At 35.6% G+C, this 20,051-nt stretch overlaps 1 protein-coding gene across 1 annotated transcript in view; it reads left to right on the forward strand.

The window, feature by feature from the left end:
* The window catches only part of gfra2b (GDNF family receptor alpha 2b), a 464,618-nt gene that overhangs the window by 131,541 nt on the left and 313,026 nt on the right, over nucleotides 1–20,051 (forward strand). Inside the window, exon 3 of the mRNA XM_039769575.1 lies at nucleotides 17,044–17,127. Coding sequence (XP_039625509.1) covers nucleotides 17,044–17,127 — 84 coding nt within the window. The remainder of the gene's footprint in view (nucleotides 1–17,043; nucleotides 17,128–20,051) is intronic.

A 20,051-nucleotide genomic window follows, 5' to 3' on the forward strand; every position in this document is an offset into this window, starting at 1 on the left:
CAGTTTGGAAAAGAATCTGCTGATTTGCATGAATAAGATTTATATATGGTGGTGCCACACTGCTTGAGTTTTTAGAGCTCTGTGCCTTTCTACAGACAACACTGAATACCAGCAGTTGTTTTAAAGATGAAGCAGTATAAAGTACATATTTTACTGACAATATATTTTTGGGCCACTGATGGCTAAATAAAGGTAACATTCCTTTCCAAAACTTAGTATATTAGTTGAAACAAAAGAACACAGCTGACATGTGCATATAGGTGAACAATGCTAGTGCTCAGGGTGGCACATATGCCAACTACCCCTCACTGTAAAACACCGTGGGACGCCCATCTCAAGAGCCACTTAAAATATTTTTTTCATAATTAATAACATGATGACATGACATCCTACGAAGTTCTCTGTAATCATGTCAAAGGGCACTTAAGACATTTTCAGCCATGAAGGTCCGGTGTGCACAATTCTAAATCTAAGCTTAATTAATGTAATAATACTGATTAATATGATAATGCACTTTAGTTATTATAGTTGCTTAACCCCCCTGTACTTAAATCACATACCCAAACATAAATGGCTATTACTCCTTTATATAAAAAAAATTAGCTGCAAATGGCTGAAGTGTAGCGACAGCAACAGTTCAAATTTTTAAAGCAAAGTATTTGTATGATTTAAAAACCAATATCAACTAAATATTACATAAAAATTTGTGTTTTAGGGGTTTCTCTCCAAAATAATGGTGGTTACAGTGCCTAACCAAGACATTTTTAATGCACAAAATCCTGGAACCAATTTTCTTTTGTGCCCAAATCTGTCAATCATTGTGCTAAGTTTACTAGCAGATGTCATATCCTATAACATTGCAGTTATGCTGTTTGGGACAAGGTGTTCCCCTGTCATTGTGTCCTTTTTTGGAAACATTTAGTCTCTTGCATCTGTACAATCTCTCAAAACAATATTGCATTTACAGTTATACATTATATTTTTATTTTTTAGAAATAAATATACATATACGCACACGCAACATCACTCTGAAGCAACACGTAAACAATTTCTAACAATATACGTATAACTATGTACTCATCGAACCCTTTACTTTCAAAATGATTTTTAATGCCTGTCCCTGGAATAATTTCATTTATTTCATTTTCAGTTGGTGGGGAAGCTGAGGATAAAGCGAGCATGATTAGAAACAAAATAAAAATATTGCTTTGGTGGAGGTAGAGCAGGGAATTATACCATAACAAGTACAGCATAACAATTACTCATTGGTATGCTAAGAAACATTGCCAGTGTACTCAAAGTTGAATTGAATGAGCTCTGCTCAGCAAACTAATGTAGGGAAAGCAAGTAAGCAGACAGTCTCTGGTTACAGTAATTGAACCCAAGACACTTGAATTGTAAAACTGGATGCTGTAATACTTCAAAATCATACTAAGCAGTACTTACAAATCAAGCGTAGCCTCAAGACCTTCATCAAACATGTCTCTCTCAACTCTTTGCTCAGAATCTGACTTAAGCTTTGTGCGTAACAATGAGTAATGGAGAGCAAAGAAAAGCTGTTAGATACACAATATATATGTTGCCATTTATGCACAACTGTGACATGTTGTACAAATGACCAATCATAGACATCTATATATCATTAGAATACCCTGAGCCTCAGCTATCCAATGGTAATAAACATTTCACTGTATGTGGCTCAACGTAGATGGGATATATGATAAAAACAGATTAACTCAGCTGTGTTAACACTTGCTCCTTCAATTGGGATATATGTGTGCAAATCATATATTTTAATGATGAAAGAGAGCAGACAACTTAAAAACCTATGACTTATTTGAACTGAAACACCCTATATAAAAATACATTTATTGCTTTTTATTGACTTGTGGGTTATTGCAACATATGCAAACAACTTTGAAATATACTGGAGCAAGACGCCTTGTGCATGAGTAGTTAAAAGAGGGCATTTTTCAGCAATCTCCACCTGAAGGGGGGGTAGTACTACAAAATAAAGTATTATTATTCAAAGAGTAAATGCAGGACAGTGAATTTTTCACTAAAACCTGACAGTTAACTTACCAAATGTGACAGAATCTGTGTTTATCTCAAATTTAAACATTCTTTTACTTAGAAACTGCTGCTAAGCCTGGAAAGAAAAATAGGCTCACACAGTACTTGTTTAAAAAATTTAATTTTCTGATACAGTATAGAATGTCTCATGTACAAAGAATGCCAGGGCAGTTTTTTCACCTCTGAGACGTTCCCACAAATGTCAACTGTACATGTCTAAAGTTTCATGATAATAACACAAAGAAATAAATAGTTGCAGGATTTGGCAGCATGGGTCCCCCGCCCCATCCAAAACCTCCAAACAGGAATCCAGATTCAGAACAATTTAATTGCACATAAAACAGTGAATCATATAAAAACTCTAAACCCCATCCCCTAATACACTCTTACACCCAACTACCCCACACTCACATTTAGAGGAAACTATTTACATTGTGTACTTCTGCTTCAAGTAGTGTATTTTTTCATTGCCTATGCCCTCAGCTGTGTCTCATTATGTCCTTATATGGACATCTATGTATAACTGGAGATGTCACCGTTACTACCATCCAATGGTATTTGCGATTGTGTGACTTATTGTGTCAGAGCAACTGACCCAGAAATGGGAGGGGGGGTACTTGACAAAAGCTGGCCTTGCGACTCCTCTTATTTGGAGGATATCTCATGATTGATTCATCGTACAATAATGTGCTTGGATTTGTTTTGATCAGTAAAGTCTACTGTAAGTACTGATGTGTCACTTATAGATATCTGTGGTTGTTTTGTGAAGTAATATTTGAGAGAATGCTGTTTGGGTGATCAGCCTATAGGTCGCGTTTGCTTGGTCAGTGGGAGGGTTCATCACATTGGTTGAAATCTGTTGGTTGTGACTTTTTGATTAATGCATAACATTTGGTTATTCCTTTTGCAGAATAACTACTACAATTTTTTTAAATATTGTTTGTGACAATTTATGAAACACAACATGTATGATTTCATGCAAGATTAAAAGTCAACTGTAAATATTGTAACAATTTAAATATTAGGAATGTGAAGTGGGAACCCGTTGCTTGCAAACAAGGTGTTGTTTGTGTTGGTATGTCACATAGGTCACCTGTATGATATAGCGAAAGATTTTTAAATAATCACTCAGCCCGGTACCGTGCCACTCAGAGTGTAGAAGAATGTATGCTGCCAGTCTAGTTTGTGTGGAATTTCTTTCTGCATAGACTTCACATTAGAGTCTCATGTGAGAGAGAGAGAGATAGTGGTAGTGAAATACCAGTTGCTTTTATTGCTTACAGATTGATTGTATCAAGCCATCATTAAAGTCTCAGAATTTTTTTTAGGACTCAAGCTGGCCTTTATGTATGTAGTATAGTTCACTAAACGAACATTTAAAGTGTAAGTGTTGTAGTGCTACAATATTTATTATGTGTGTATGTATAGACATACTGGATTGCATTGCTGCTTTTATGTGTTATTGCCTATTGCTTCTGATTTTGCAAATTTAAAAAGAGCAGCACAATTGTGTTTTGCCTGCAGAATGGTTAATGCTGGTACTGTGAAAGAACATAAATGTTTTTGCGAGAACATGGTAATTAGTATGACATACATCCTAATTTTCTATTCACCTAAGATTTTCACAATATCAAATCAAGACCCGAGGTCTAATTACATACAGGTATTCAACATAACTATTCTATTACTTGTTCCATTTAACTAGAGTTCTGTTTACTAAGAAACATTTTTCTAGTTTGTATAAATTTTCCTCTTAATCATCTTCCATGCTTCAGTACACTCATTGAATAACTTATTTTAAAGAAGTAGATGTCATCCGTTTTACTTTTAAACACTTTATCTGCCTGCTTCAGATGTAAAGATCCAATCCCTTTAATCTTTTTTCAGGGCTCATGTGGTGCAGCCTGGAGTGGGTTTAGTAGCAGTAGACCTCCTTTAGCACTGTTACATCCTTCTTAGTATATGGATGTAAAAATTACATAGGTTATTTCAAATGTGGGCTCAAGTGATTAGCAAGTAAGTAAGACTTTTACTGTACTCTGTACTTATGACAATATCAGCCTTATGAACCTTTGAAGTGCATTCTACTTCATAAATGTAACCTGTCTTTATTTTAAATTAAATAACAGTTCTATTGCATATGATATAAAGTACTAGCCTTTGTACTGCAGTACTTACTTATCTATAGTGTCTTTTGACATAACTTTTTCATAAGGTGTACGTTTCAGCACTTCATGTGTAATTATGTGTAATATTTTTACTTGCAATGTTTAAGACTTTGCATTTAAAGAGCAGACAGCATCAGTTTACTAACTTACATTCTTGTAATATTTTGCTGACCTTGAAGAACAAGTAGATCCACAACAGTGTATCACAACCAATCAAGCTACTAAATACCAGTGACTGCTCACAGCAGTACTGAGTTAATATAGTAGGAATACACAGGAAAGTTACAAAGTGTGGATAATCATGCTATGCCAAGCAAGGAAACCAGCAGGAGCAATAAGCCTGAATAACCCAAAGTTTAATTTGTTCTCAACATGTTGTGTCTCTCGCAGCATGTATAGATAAGGCTTTCTACATGATGGTGAACACAGTTTTACTTGCCAAAAATGCATAGTTAATAACTTGGAGATGGTGGGGAAAATTGCACAATCAGCAGGGCCATATTAGGATCCCTATAATCAGAAGGAAAACTGAAAATTGCATTGATTCACTGTATTTGAATACTACAGTCATTTCTGATTTGGCTTCATGCTCTCTAGGCCGCACTATAGTCAGCAGATGGCTGATATCATTGAGTAACAGTGAGAATGGAGTGTTGTTTTGCCTGCCTATGGTAAATTCATCCCTGATGGAGGATCGCAGGAATCATGGGAAAGAAGGGTCCTTTCATCGGATTGGCTGGCCCAGCACTGTTTTTAGCCGTGGAATGGCCAAATGGGGGAGGCAGCTTGATGGATGAGGTCTCCAGGACTCAAAAAATATCCAAATCTTATTATATGATATCATCTACTGTTAAATTCTGCTCCGTACTTCTAAAATTTTTATTTTCATGCTGTATTGAGGATTTGTTCTGTTCTGTGTATTGTATTGTATTGACCCCCTTCTTTTGACACCCACTGCACGCCCAGCCTACCTAGAAAGGGGTCTCTCTTTGAACTGCCTTTCCCAAGGTTTCTTCCATTTTCCCTTTTTTTTTGGGAGTTTTTCCTTGTCTTCTTAGAGAGTCAAGGCTGGGGGGCTGTCAAGAGGCAGGGCCTGTTAAAGCCCATTGTGGCACTTCCTGTGTGATTTTGGGCTATACAAAAATAAACTGTATTGTATTGTATGAAGTTAAAATGTAATTCCTCAGGACTTGGGTCACCTGGTACTCAGCACTCAATGATACATCTGTTGAGGATGAACATAAGAAAGTGTTTATGACTGATAATTCCATGATGCAAAATTTTCAAAATCCACACTATGAAAATCTGGCAGTTATAGTAAGGTGTCTCCCTGGTACCATGTTTCTACCACAGAAGCTAGACTCTCTGGCATGATAACGTGCTGTAGATCATATTGGTGCCTGTTGACATTACAAATGTATTTTTACAGTAATCTGGGTACTAAAGAGAAACTTCATATCTATGAGCACCGACGCTAAAAGAAACTGTCAGAGTTTAATTATGTCATGTCACCCACCAAAGTTACATAGGAGGGATGTGTTGTATAGAAGACTGTGTTCCCTTCACTGCTAATTAGTGATCTGGTATGCAAGCAAAAATGCATTCAGTTCATAAATCCATATTTTATGTAGATTTATTATTTTCTTAGTTTTGGATGTGGTTTATTTGCATTTTGGTTACTGAATTACTTTTATTGTTATATTCATTATGTTATCGTGAGACCATTCATATGTTGTTTTGTGACTGACACCATATTATTTGTAGAAATGGCCTTGTTGTTTGTAACATTGTTCCTTGCCTTGTGATGTCATAGTGTTATTTGAGATAGCAGTGCCATAGAAAGAATGGCCTAGTTTTGGAATTCTTTCTTTAAAACAACCCATGACTTAAAGCAATGTTATGGGTAATATTTCTTGTTATTGTGAAGTATTCTGCTTTATTTACTTTACACTTGAACTTCGCCCTTGTGTTTTGGGCATTAACAAACGGTTAGATTAATGTTTTTGGTTTGCTTGGCTCTCTACCTGTCTCTGTACCACAATGTTAGTTTTTTTTTTTCTTCTTTTATTTATCTGTATCCTAGTTGTCTTTGTCCTACAAACTGTTTTCATTGCCTTTTCAAATAATTGGGGGGAATTTTGGGAAAGGTTTGGATTTTATAAGAGAGAACATCTTCACCTTAACTGGAAAGAATATTAGATTTTATTTTAAAATGTGGCAGCAAAATTGCCTGGCTTACAAGTCAGTGTCTTATCCGGCCATAGCCTTCAGATTTTAAATCGTAGCCTGTTTTCTGTTAAAGCCATTATATTTCAGTTGATTCTATCCAAAATGTCAACAGCTGAAAACTACAATCTGCTGATAGCCAACCAACAGAGAGCAATACAATTACAATAACATCCATCATCAGGGTGCTTGTATTAATAACTTGGTTCAAATTAAAATAAAAAAGCACTGTTTACTAAACAGTAACACAGTGGGAAATAAAGTGGCTTTGCTTAATGGCATTATGCTGTACTATGTGATCAATGCCTCCTCATTGAAACCTGGTTTAGTAAATCTGAAACTATTCTTTTAGCTGAGGAAGCACAGAATGGTTTTACTTTCCTGCATAAATCAAGAAATATTAGTCATAGAGGTTGTAGTGTTTTTAAGAGTGAAGTACAGACACACTCTGGATAACATTTCTAATGCTGTTTATTCACAAACCTTGTTTAACTAATTCTCTGTACAGTGTTCAGCACTCACACCCTTCCCTAAAGAGGTCATACATCCCAAAAGATGCAGACCGTAGTAATCAATATCTGAACATAAAATAATTGTCAAAAGCATTACTGAACAATCACATACAACAGATGTGGCCTTGGAAAAATTATGTCTAATGAACTGAATATTGCTTCTAAAATTGTAACAACGATTTAAACACAACTTTTGACACCACTGACATTTCTTAGTCTTGAAAATTTCATTGGGCTCTTATTCGCTGTCCTTGTGTGATGTAGTTCATGGTAATCAAAATAATTTCAGTACAAACAGAAATGTGATAGTGGTACTCCATCTGAAGTAAGGGGTGAAAGTGGCCAATTGACCTATAGGTCTCCAGAACTGTTACAATAATCAAATTTGTCTATTAGCTTTATAACCAACTATGGGCACCCAGAGGTTTATTTTCTTCTGCTGAGTGGAGTTTTTTTTCTCTTCCATTTTGTCAGCTGGTCATATCTCAGTGATAATATTAATGAACATATATTGTTATTATCCATTTGATTTAATCTGTTTGAAATTTCTTGTTTTACTGTGTGTTTAACCAAGTGAATATTATATGTCTTGTAACATTTGTAGTTTACCTGTAAACCTAGTAGAGCACACTGAGCCTATATTTAGTGAGGAGAACTACACAAAAATAACCTACAAAATATGGCGTCCATCAAGGCTCACCACTGGGACATTACTGATTTCCTTTTGCATTCTGTCCCTGGGAATATAGTGTTAAAAACATAATATCTGCTTTCACACTTATGCAGGTGATAAATAGCTGTACACATTCTCTTCTTAAGACCAGACAGCATTTTTTTCTAATTAACGGTGTTAATAACTTAAAAGATTAGGTGACTGATAATTACCTGTCTTACCTAACACTTTTTGAATGTAGACATAAATCTCTGAAACATCATGTAGCATAGATGAATGATAAACAGATCTCTTTAAATGTTTTATAAAATGAGTGGACTTCACACAAACAGGTTGGCTCCATTTACGGTAGGTGCTAGAGCAGAATGAAGTGTGTGCTTTCATTTGTATTTGACCACTATACAATTTAAGTATGGTGAGAGAGCATAAAAACCGATGAGAAAAGACCTCTGATTTCTAGTTGATGGCAAGATCAATTTAAAGCCCATAGAAGAAAAATCTTGGAATTGTTCAGGATAATTGACTTAATGATAAAAGCATAGGCATTTGATCTCAGATATCATAGTTGATGGATGTGGTGATTAGAGGAAAAAGATGGAAGATATCTGATTTCTAACTAATGTCTTTAGTGATTAGAGAACCATGGACAAAATATCTAATATTTCAGTTTAATAGCTGGGCCAGTTCAATAAATTATACAGAAAAAACCTTAATTTCTAATGCATGCTTTGTGCGATTGAAGAAATACATTGAAGATCTCAGATTTTAGCTGATTACTACAGCAAAGTGAATAGTCTGTGGAAGAGAAAAAATACAGATTTGCAGAATCTTTGTGCTGATTGTAGCAAGAAGAATACACTGTGAAGATCACGTATTTCTAATCCTATGATGTAACAGTAAGAGTGCCTTATGTCTGATTTTTAAACAGAAGCTTCTATATAGAGTGTTCATAATTTCTAGTTGATAGATCATAGATTGTAATGAGCAGATTTTAAATTTAGAGTTGATTATTAACCTTCAGAGTACCATAAATTATATTTTTCATATGAGTATAACTTTAAAATCCTGTAAGCCTAAAGCTTGATTTGAGTGAATAGTTAATTTAGAGCAGTGTTTCAAAATTCCACATTAGCAGATTCTCCTTTAGGAGCCAGAGAACACTTTATCCTTTAGAAGAGATACAGTAAATATGAGGTGATAAAACAAATAACAAATTTAAAAAAGTTAGACAAGCACCATCTACAATCTTTGAACTTTGTATGCAGTCACTGCGTGCAAGGCTATCATGGTAGTGAACTACATTCATTCGTAATTTGTAGTTATGCAGTTTCAACTATCTTTGTATGATTTGTTTTGGTTAATAAACTTGTCCTTGCTTTCATCTAGTCTTCAGTAGTGTGATTCTGGATTCAGAGTCAACTCTCGGGTGCACCAAGAGTGAATACCTGTGTGCATAACTTTAACAACTTTAAGCATGCTTCTTAGCAAATGAATCGACTGCAGCAAAAATGACAAAGTAAAGTATCCTTGTACTCTATTGAATATACATTGACGGTTGCTTGTTGACAAATCCTAAACTCATTGAGCTGTAATAGCTTCTGCTTTGTCTGTCCATATTCTCTCTCCCTCTCACACCCTTCTACTTAATCAAGTGATTTAACAAGAGAGTGATAAAAGAGTAAAGCCATGAAATGTAAACTCAAATTGAAAAGCGTGTCTACAAAAACTGCAAAGAGAGTAAATGGTAGTGAAGTTAAATTACAGGGCACAATGCTTCACTGATATGATTAAACACTTTAATAAAAGTTATACATTCAATATATCTGCCTAATGTCATCTGCCACATGTAGTGTAATTTTGATCCAACAAATGAGAGAAAGAGAATCAGAGATTGTTTGAAAAAGAAAAATGATAAAAATGTGTAGGAAGTGTGATCAAGCAAAAATGAAACACACTCTCTCCATTTAAACCCTCGCATTCCAAGTAATTAGCAGAGCTTGTGCTGCATATTTATAAACCACTATGTTCTGAAATATTCCTGTGTGCATTTATTAGAAGTGTCTAGCTATAATTATGTGTGATGCATAAAGCTTCTCTCTCCTTTATATCCATTCTGTTGAGATGGCTTTCTCCTCTACATATTTTTGTCATTTGTCTAGACCAGGGTAGATGGGGGGGAGCTGGGGCCTAGGGAGCAAGGTAGGAACAAGCTCTGGATAGAGCATCAGTCTGTTACAGGGCAAACACACATAGTCACACACACACACCAGACGCACACTAGGGCCTATTTAACTTCACAATTTCACCTAACCAGCATTCATTGGACAGTGGGAGGAAACAAGAGCACTCAAAGGAAACCTATGTAGACTCAGAAAGAACAAGCCTGTCTCCTTTCTGTGAGGCAGCAGCACTACCATTACGAAACTGTGCTGTCCTGGCATTTTTTAAAATGGATGTAGTAATTTAAAATTACAAGAAAATTTGATATGCAATCTTATTTAAATGTAGTTGTATAAAAATGTTGCTGACAAGACCAGATTTTAAATTTGGTACAAGGAAGTGTGTACAATAATCTTTACAACCTGCACTCTTGCAGTATTATTTGCAAAGGGTTTTATATAGTTCTCAATATCCACACCAATTATATTTTATGTTCTTGGAAAATTGGGGTTAGGTTCAGGTGGGATGCCGGATTGGAGGTGGGGGAGATTGGGTCAGGCAGATGCACCTTCCCCCTGCTCTCACTCCTGTAATGATCCTTTGACAGGTTCATCTATAGAAACCTTGTTAAGACTTTTACTTCCTCTATATTCAAGTTCGTTATTTTCTAAGAACTCTGCTAGAGGCGGATCCAAGGAAGCCACTAAACTATCCAACTGATAGTTGCGACAAGCAATGTGAACGAAGGGCAGGAACTTAATTAGTGTGACCTCACTGGAATATTAGAAAAATTTGGATCAGAATAGCCATTCGGCCCAGCAAAGCTCACCATTTACACCACTTAAAATCTCCAAAATAACATCATCTAGTTTTGAAGGTCTCTAAAGTCCTACTGCCTAACACACTACATGGTAACATTTTCCACATGTCTATGGTTCTCTGTGTGATGACCTGCACTTACTGGGACTTCCAAGTTATGAATGGGATTTAAAGCACACATCTTGGCTGTGGGTAGACACACGTTGATTCACTCAGGGTAGTGTAGGCGTGAGGCCCAAGATATCCAAGGGCATCACAGACCTGTTAATGCTCAATCATACATGTTGCTTAGGCCTCTGAAAATTTTTTTTTCAGCTGTACATGGTTATGAACACAACACCCAAGGTATGTCTCTGCCCCATACAAGGGTCCACAGCAAAAATCATAGGCATGATTACATTGCAGGTGTCGCAAAGCAGGTTACACTTTTATAATAGTGGATAAGAGAATCTGCAGATGGTAAGGATTTACTGTATTACATTGCTAAAAGAAAAAATGTAACTCTTAATCTTGGTACATCATCATGGGGGTATTGCCATTTTTAAGGATGATTACCTTTCTTGACACCAGCCTTCTTTACTTACCTTATACAACATTATCTCAGTACTTCATCATGGGGGTATTGCCATTTTTAAGGCTGAATACCTTCCCTGATACCAACCTTCTTTACTTACCTTTTACGACACGCAAAGGGAGTGGCAACCTTAATTTAACCCCAACTCAATGGGGAGTCATCTGTAGTTGGTAAGTGTGATCTTTGTTTGTAGAAAACATGTGAGTTGAGTATAGAATGATAATGCAGTAACTACAAATTTACATATTGGCAATGGGGTTGTTTAAAATAAAGTAGGGAAGTTCTGCTACTTAGGTGATGTGTTAGTTGCAGATGGAGATGCAGTCACAGCAGTAATACCAAAGGTGATAGTGGTGTGAAAGAAATTCCAGGAGCTGTCCACCGTTCTGACTTCTGTGGTATTGAAGGGAAGGATTTATGAAAGTTGTATGGAAGAGGCTGAGTTAAGAAAAACACTTTGTGTGGAAACAATAGGTTTTTGTGCTGAGGAACAACAGACTAGAGTGGTTTGAGTATGTGATGTGAAAGACTAAGTATGATTGGGTGAGGAGGTGCACAACAAAGGAGGTGGAGGGATTGAGGCCTAGAGGGATGCTGCCAAAGATATGGTTGAATATGAAGTCTGATGATTTGACCAAAGGATGACCATCAAGAATGGAGGAAAAAGTTTTGAGGGACAACAAGCTAACCTTGCTAAGCCCAGAAAATGGCTTTTAAACTGGTGATGATAATAATATTATTAATAATAAAATGTTTTATTTACATAGCACTTCTGCCTTGCGCCTCTGCTTGCGTACAATAAGAACTTAATTTGGAAAATTAAAAAAAATACATTTAAGAAGCAGGATTATAAGATCTGGTAAGGCAAGACAGAAACTTATGGAAATGAGGTCAAAATCTCTCAATTTCAAATGACGTTCTTTTAAATTCCACTGAGAACTGTCCAGGACAATTCTAAGCCTAAATTAAATTTAAAATCTATTAAATTACAGCAGGATGTATTCATCCACTTCATTAACCCAATTTGGGTCAGTTTAAAGTATTGTAGAGCAATAACCACTGGGTCACCCTATAGCCACAAAAGAATATAGATGTTCCCTTATTATTTTTAAGCAAATATAAAAAAATTGGCACCTTAGCTCATATCTTTATCTTTAGCCTTGCACTTAATGAAGACTTGATAACTGTTGATCCTTATGAAGCTAAAATTGAATTAGTGAGTTCAGTGAATGAATGAATGAATAGATATTACAGACATAATTTAGTTCCACATTTTCTGATTAGTTTAGATTGAAAGGGTAAAGGCCTATATTGAGAGGAAAACAGGTTCAACCAGAAATTTGTTTTGCAGTCCTTTTCTCTTTTATATTTCTTATTCATCTTGCAAATCAGCACATGCTGATGGCTTCACTTTATTACTAAGTCAGAAAGCAGAAGTATGTAAGCCTGGCAACAGCAGACAACCTTTTTGTATGCATTGACCAAAGTACAGGGCTTCTGGTTGAATTACTGCTGATTGAATTACTTCTATTTACTGTATTAACATGGAGGAATAACTGAAGCAAAATTATATTAATAACTAGCTGTTTTACCCTGCTTCGCACAGGAAATGTTATAAAACAATGGGCAACAGCTAGTTAATTTAATGTATCAGAAGCTCTATGTAACTAACTAAGTACTTTTGTGTATATAATATTTACAGTTTTTTTTTTTTTTACCAAGGGCTAATATTATTGGCAAGCAGTGTGGTATAGTAGTTAAGGCTTTGGACCTACAATGTCATACCCTGAAGTTTAGGATTCAAATCCTGTTACTGACACCGTGTGACCATAAACAAGCCACTTCACCTGCCTGTGCTCTGAGTAAAAAAACAAAAGAAATGTAACAAGTTGTATCTCAAATGATGTAAGTTGTCTTGGTTAAAGGAATCAGTCAAATAATAAGTAATAATGATATTATTAGGTCACTGGAGCTACTTACTTTTAAACATGCTAAATACAATTGTCCATGAGTAAAACATTCCTGCCTTTGCAAAACCGAATTTTACTGAAAAGTATATCCTTCTCAATTGAAATTAAGGTATAAGGTGGCTTTCCTGTTAGAACTTCAAGTACCACTAACCAAGACCGACATATCACCCTTTGATTTTGCAACACCATGACTGACTAGATGTTTTGAAGGATTGGTTTTCAGCACTGCAACCTGGGGCTAGAGGCTGACGGAGCAGATCAGATAACCAAGACCAGAGTCAGTACACTTCTAAGTGTGCTAGTAGTCAACAGCAAAAAAACAGCACTTGCTAACCATTGAGCTTTGCATCTTCCTTGAGCTTGACCACAATTTCTTTTTCCATTTCAAATTATGATCATGTATCTATCTTTCTTGTCCAGGACATCACCACTTCTTCAGTCAATCATTTATCCTATTGGTTAGTGATGCTATTTGTGTGAGCCACCATTCATTTCAGCTGCATCTTTGATTTGCGTAAAGCATGCTCGCAGCACAGTGCTGAGCATGTAAGTAAGATAATATTATAAATATTACTGAATAAAAAAATATAAACAAAAAAACATGTATGAGCTAATTTCTTTTTTTCTATAACATCACCAAATTTCAAACAAATACATGAAGGAATTTTTTGACATTTTCGGGTATTTAGCTTTTCTATTGTGTGTCTCTAAATACTGATATATCGAAATGTCCTTTCTTAGACGATAACTGCTGACCTAAATGTACCATCCTGCCAATAAATAGTGTGTTTTTTGATGAGTGCGTGACTGAGTGAATGAGACAGTCAACTTTGCATATATACATATATATATTTACATATTGTGGAATATTCGGACCCGGACACAAACAGGCAGACACAGAATGTTTCCAAGCACACACGTTTTATTGTGCAACACACAATAACACCATAAACAGTTCACCAACCAGCAATGATACAATTCCTTCCGACTTCTTTCTTTCTCTCTCTCTGTCGCTTCCACTCCTCTCTTCCAAGCTATGTCCCCTTCCACCTGAATCCGGCTCCCGAGTGGAATGAGACGGCCTCCTTTATACAGCATCCGGTGTGGCGGAAGTGCTGCACGACAACGCTCCGGAGCTGCCCAGGTACCCCCTGGTGGTGGCCACAGACCCCAACAGGTTTGGGCTTCCGACGCTATGCCCATGGCCCCGATGCAACCCAGTTTGGCTGTCCGTTCACATCCTAGGGAATGGCTTGCCCTTCTCTCTGTCCCCTGCTCCTCCAGGCTTACCGACAGGTCACGATTCCCAGCCATCCATCACAATATATATTTTAGTTGAGTTAGGAATGACAAGCTTGAGAGAATAAATGTTGAAGTACGAATCTGGTCATCCCTGTTTAATCCTCAAAGCCTTTTTTCTTAAAATCAAAATAAACATGCAGTCTATGGTGCAAATGTAAACAAAATAAAAAGTTGAACCACCTCTTTGAGCATAAGTGAAGGGTTTCCCAAAGGTATGTCATGAAGATAGAGCTCTGTCCTGCAGGGGTGCTCTGATCATAGAATGACTCCTGCTTCAGGTGGCCTCGGTACTTATAGGTGGCAGACCTGAAGGGGTTAAGTCAACGGTCCTCACTAGGTGCCTTCTCAGTGCTATGGTGAAAAGGGGAGAGGAAATGACTAACACCAGAACCCCCTTTCATCCCTAGGTAAGATTATGTACTTTATATTAGCCAGGAGGATAACCGTCTGAAATGCATGCACGACAGAACACACACATGCACACACACACATATATACAAATATACACATTTACACTGATCTTGCCAGTTTATTTATTGATACATATTTTTTAAAAATGTCTATTTTTTGTTTCTTGTGCAAAGTGCCACATTTTCAGTCAAGCACTTTTTGATGAAGCATAGGAAATGTGTTAAGAGATGTAAATGTATTTTAAATGTATTACATTGCTATGTGTGATTGAAAAAGTTTCTTCACACGTTAATACATTTTATTATTTAATTTCATAAAAATATAACCCTCATAAATATGACAGAAGTTATTAATTTGTATATGCATAACATTACATACTTATATGTCATATTTATAGTTGTTTTCTAAATTAAAAAAACAACAAAACTTTGCTATCCTGTTGCTGAAATATACAAGTAATGAGGTACTGATAAATATGTATGATGTGGCATATTATTAAGCTATGATGGCATTTATTCTTTGCTATATATTTTTTTCTATGTATTTGTATATTTTATTTTTTTAATTTTCACTACAGTAAACATAAAACTGTTTATACATTAGTAACAAAATGAGTACTGCAAAACAAACAAGCAAGATTTACTGACTTCCAGTGCCTTTAATGTGTAATGAAAGTTACATGTTACTTTTTGATGGCACAATATGAAAAAAGACAGGATAAGGAAGAGAGGAGGTATTGCTGAAACGTAGCAAAAAGCAGTTTAAAATTGTCAAACTGGCTGTGTTAATAGGCATTAGAGATTAATTTCTAGGTTAGAATTAACAGTGCTAAACAACCACGGCTGTCTGCACCCTGTGTTTTAGTTGTGACGTCACTGGCTGTGATAACCTGCACAAAAGATTTTGAGTCTTGTCATTAAAAAAATAAAATCAGGATTTTGTTGCAAAAGCTCTCAAACTGCATTGAAAAAGATTTTTAAATTAGAGGAGTTTTCAAATTTGTAAATGGTAGTGAAATACATGCTTATGAAACCAAGAGAAAAAGTCGAGGCATGGTGGCACATTGGACTCTGTATTCTGAGTTTGAATCCTGTACCTAGATGTTGTTTGTGTAGAGTTTAAAAGCTCTTTCAGTGTCTCTGTGGGCTTTTACATCCAATATCCCCAGAGGCATGCTGGTTAGCTAGACTGGCAATTGTAATTTTGCCAAGTGTGGGGGTCAGTGGTCCCTAGAATTAACTGGAACCCTGTATTGGATTAAGCAGGTTTGAGAGTTACATGATATAAAATGTAAACAGTAATGACAGAAATATCAAAAAAACAATTCCAAGTTTATTAGAAGTGATATGTAGACAAAGATAAGGAGGAAAAAAACATAAAAGTGAATAAAATAAATGAGTTAACCCATATATTAAGTATGTATTTTTGTTATTTCTTTACATAAGTAGATAGGTCTGCCGAGCTTTGTTGGGCTGACAGGCCTGTTCTCACTTTTAACTGTCTACAACATTAATGCAGAAATGGATGTATATTAACAAATGAAACAAAGTTAACCAGATAAAAAGTGAAATATTTTGGGTTCATACCATCTGCAATTAAATAAAAGTCATTGTATATGTAACCATCACTGTTTGTTTTTATTTACAATTTTCATACTGTCCCAACTTAAAAAGGCAGAACAATTAGAGAGGTTGATGGGAGCAAGAAACCTAATGAGACTATAAAATGTATAGAGGATAGTGAACGAAGACTTTGGATCTGATGATATGATACTTGAATATTTAAGCACTAGCATTATTCTTCTTTGTTCATGAAATACTACAGCTCCAAAAAATTTCATTCCATAATTATTAAATATTATGTACTGTATTGCCTTTAATAAGTAACATAAAATAGCACAATATATACATACTGTAACCTCTCTGTTCTGTTTCACAATCCAAATGTCCAAATAATTTAGCTAGGGCTACACATGGAACTAGGAGGAGGGATTATGCCTACAGCTTTGAAGTTTAAACATTAACAGTACATACTACTGCCAACATAACTAAATAAATCTATTTCATCACGTAAGATAAAGCAACATGGTGCATTCATTACTTTCATAAGTATATGTTTTAACTCTGACATAGTGCTTTGGTTTTCTATTTTGCAGGAGAAGAATTTTATGAAACATCCCCCTATGAGCCTGTCAGTTTCCGTCTCTCTGATATATTCCGATTGGCCTCCATCACTTCAGGTAAGTAGTTTTATGTCAGTGATTCTGTATTCAAAGTCACAGTTTGACTAATGTGTTACAAGTTTCCAAAACTTCAGACAGGCTTACCTGCTAGTTCACAGTGGGCCGGCTGTCCTTAGCTTGAAGGACAAAATTGGTTGTTTTATTACCTTGAGGCTGTAAAGAACTGAGTTTCCAAGAGTATTTGAATTTCCAAAACATAAAAATACTGGGATATAACAATTCCTATAAAACCAACTATAGCTATAAAACATTTTAAAATAAAGCTTACTTTGAAAACTTGTACTATAATGTTTGATTTTGGCCATTTGAGCAGGCTCATTATGAATTAATGCAGCCGTCTTAAGTGTCCACAGACCTTTTTTATGTTATGGAAGCATAGGTTAATCACTTTTTAGTTTAATACGTTGTAAATTAAAATAATGGAAGAGCTTAAAGAACTAGAGATTTAAATGAGATCATGCACCGAGGACTATAAGATATGCCAATCTTTGTTGTTAAGCTATTTTCTTCTATGTGACTTGTTCCATAGAATTCTCAACAACATCTTTTAGTATTTGTGATCTACTATTATTATTTGTTACTGCTAAAACCTTTAACCCAAGCTTCAAGAAAAAAACAAAACAACAATGCAACTACACATACAGTATTTACCAAAGTGTTGGGTACAGACTAGTAAATTCTAATTCCTAAGGTATAAAAATATAATAAGTTCCACCGTGAACAATGCTAAACTACAATGGCACACCCTGTAGTCTCGTGACACTAAATCATAGAGTAGCCTTTTGTAATATATTGTGTGGATAAGCTGATATGCAGTTTGGTCAAAGTCTGCATAACTTTTAAAACCACATATGCTGAAGATGATTGTGCTTTATAAAAACATAACATTTGAAAAACATACCAATCCCACTTGCTATATTAAGTTCAAAAACAAAATGCATGTGAAATATCAGCTATTCTAGGATCCTCATGGGAGTTTCCTAACTTTTTTGACTTTTTGTTGACAAAATTAAATATTTACAGATGTATTATCAATGGCCAGGTTTCTGTTCTGCTTCATTATCCAAACATTTGTTATTTTCTTGCTCCTCATATGACTGTTAAGCAGATATTGCCGGTATTTCGTCACACCTCTTTCATTGTTGTCTACATAAGGTGACAGTGAAAAAAGAACATTTCATGCATGGAGAATTAGAGATCATTACCTCTCCCACATTGCACCTGTGTTTGATCATGAAAGGAAAACGCTCTGCTTTGAAAAGGAAGACAAATGTTTGATTGTGGCAGTCAACAATGACATGAAGTTTATTTAAAGATTAGCTGGGAAATAACATTCTGAAAATAAACAACAAAATTGCAATATGAAGCAACGATAACAAACAATAACAAAACATACATAGTGTCTAGACATTATAAAAATAGTACACCTACACAAACAGTAAGCAACTGTGTTAGTTTTTTTCTTTGGTGTTGTGGAGGATTGGGCTTAACAGCAGATAAAGTAACTATTGACACCGTAACTGAAGTCTTCATGGTTGGGCAGATGTTTCCTTGCACAAGTCCTATTTAAGGAACCATCTCCCAAAATCAGAAATTAATTATTGGCTACTTTTGCAAATGGTGGAGTTTATTCTACAATCTTTATAAAATATGTTGAGAAACTTAACATGTTGGAACCAGTGCATCATGAAAGCTCATTTAGAAGAAGGACATGGGGGTTGAATGAAATAGTTTGGATGACATAATAAAATACTACTAATTGTTAAGGATATCAAATGAGAGAAAACAGGTCACTGCAGATAACTGAATAATAATGTTTACATATTTTGGCAAAAAAATTGTGGGTCACTTAAGGTCCTTTGAGATGCAAAAAGTAAGCCACTTGTGAATGGTCTTATGTAGAATTTGAAGCAACATTTTGATCAGCTTCTAGGGAGGCATATTATTTCCTATGAGATAGTGTTCAATGGCACCAACCAGTCAAAATCCAGGATAACAAATAAAAAAAGTTAATATACTTATGAAGAAATGTTTTCTAAGTTCTTTGAGACATTTTACAGCACATTCTGATGTTAATGATCAATGTTTATCAAAATGCTTAGCATTAATATGAAGGTAAATCAAAAAGTAAAGGAAATTTGAAAATTATGTGGTAACCACAACAGATAGAAGCTGTCACAATACAACACATTTGTTTTGGATTATTGGTGGATTAAACACTCACAGCGCAGTGCTCTGCCTTTAGTCTTGTTGAAGCCAAGGTCAAAAGAAGATGGACATTCCACAGCAGGATTGCACCATTTTTGAACAACGTGCAGTTGTGAGATTTCTTGGGGCATTGGGAGCAAAAACCTGTTGAAATTCACCAAAGAATGTTAGTTTGTGCAGACCAGTATAATGTTTGGGTACCCATTTTGAACAAACTTTACTGTACTCCAAGTCATCGTGTACTATGGCATGTGCAGATCCGTAGCTGATATCTAACTGTCCAGCAAAGGCATGCAAAGTCATCTGACAGTCTTCTGTGAGGAAGGCATTCACCATGTCAATGTGGACTTGTTTGCATGATGTTGATGGTCAATCAGATAGACCTTCATTGGTTACACTTGTTCTTCCAGCTTTAAGCTTTTCTGTCCATTCATAAAGGTTTTGCTAAACCATGCTGTTTTCACTCCCGTACTGAGCCAACATCCTTTAGTAAATTTCAGCTGGCTTCACTTCCTCTGCTCAAAGAAACCTTTGGTTTCTACTAGACTAACAGCATAGCGCTACACTGTGTATGTTCAAACTCTCCATAAGCCATCACAAATATGTTGTATTGTGTCAGGTTCTTTCCGTTGTGGTTAACAAATAATTTTCCAATTGCCTTTACTTTTTGATTTACCATTATACATCAATACAAATTACACCAACAATGTTGA

This window comes from Polypterus senegalus, chromosome 11 (assembly GCF_016835505.1).
Source record: "Polypterus senegalus isolate Bchr_013 chromosome 11, ASM1683550v1, whole genome shotgun sequence".
In the NCBI taxonomy this organism is placed as follows: Eukaryota; Metazoa; Chordata; class Cladistia; order Polypteriformes; family Polypteridae; genus Polypterus; species Polypterus senegalus.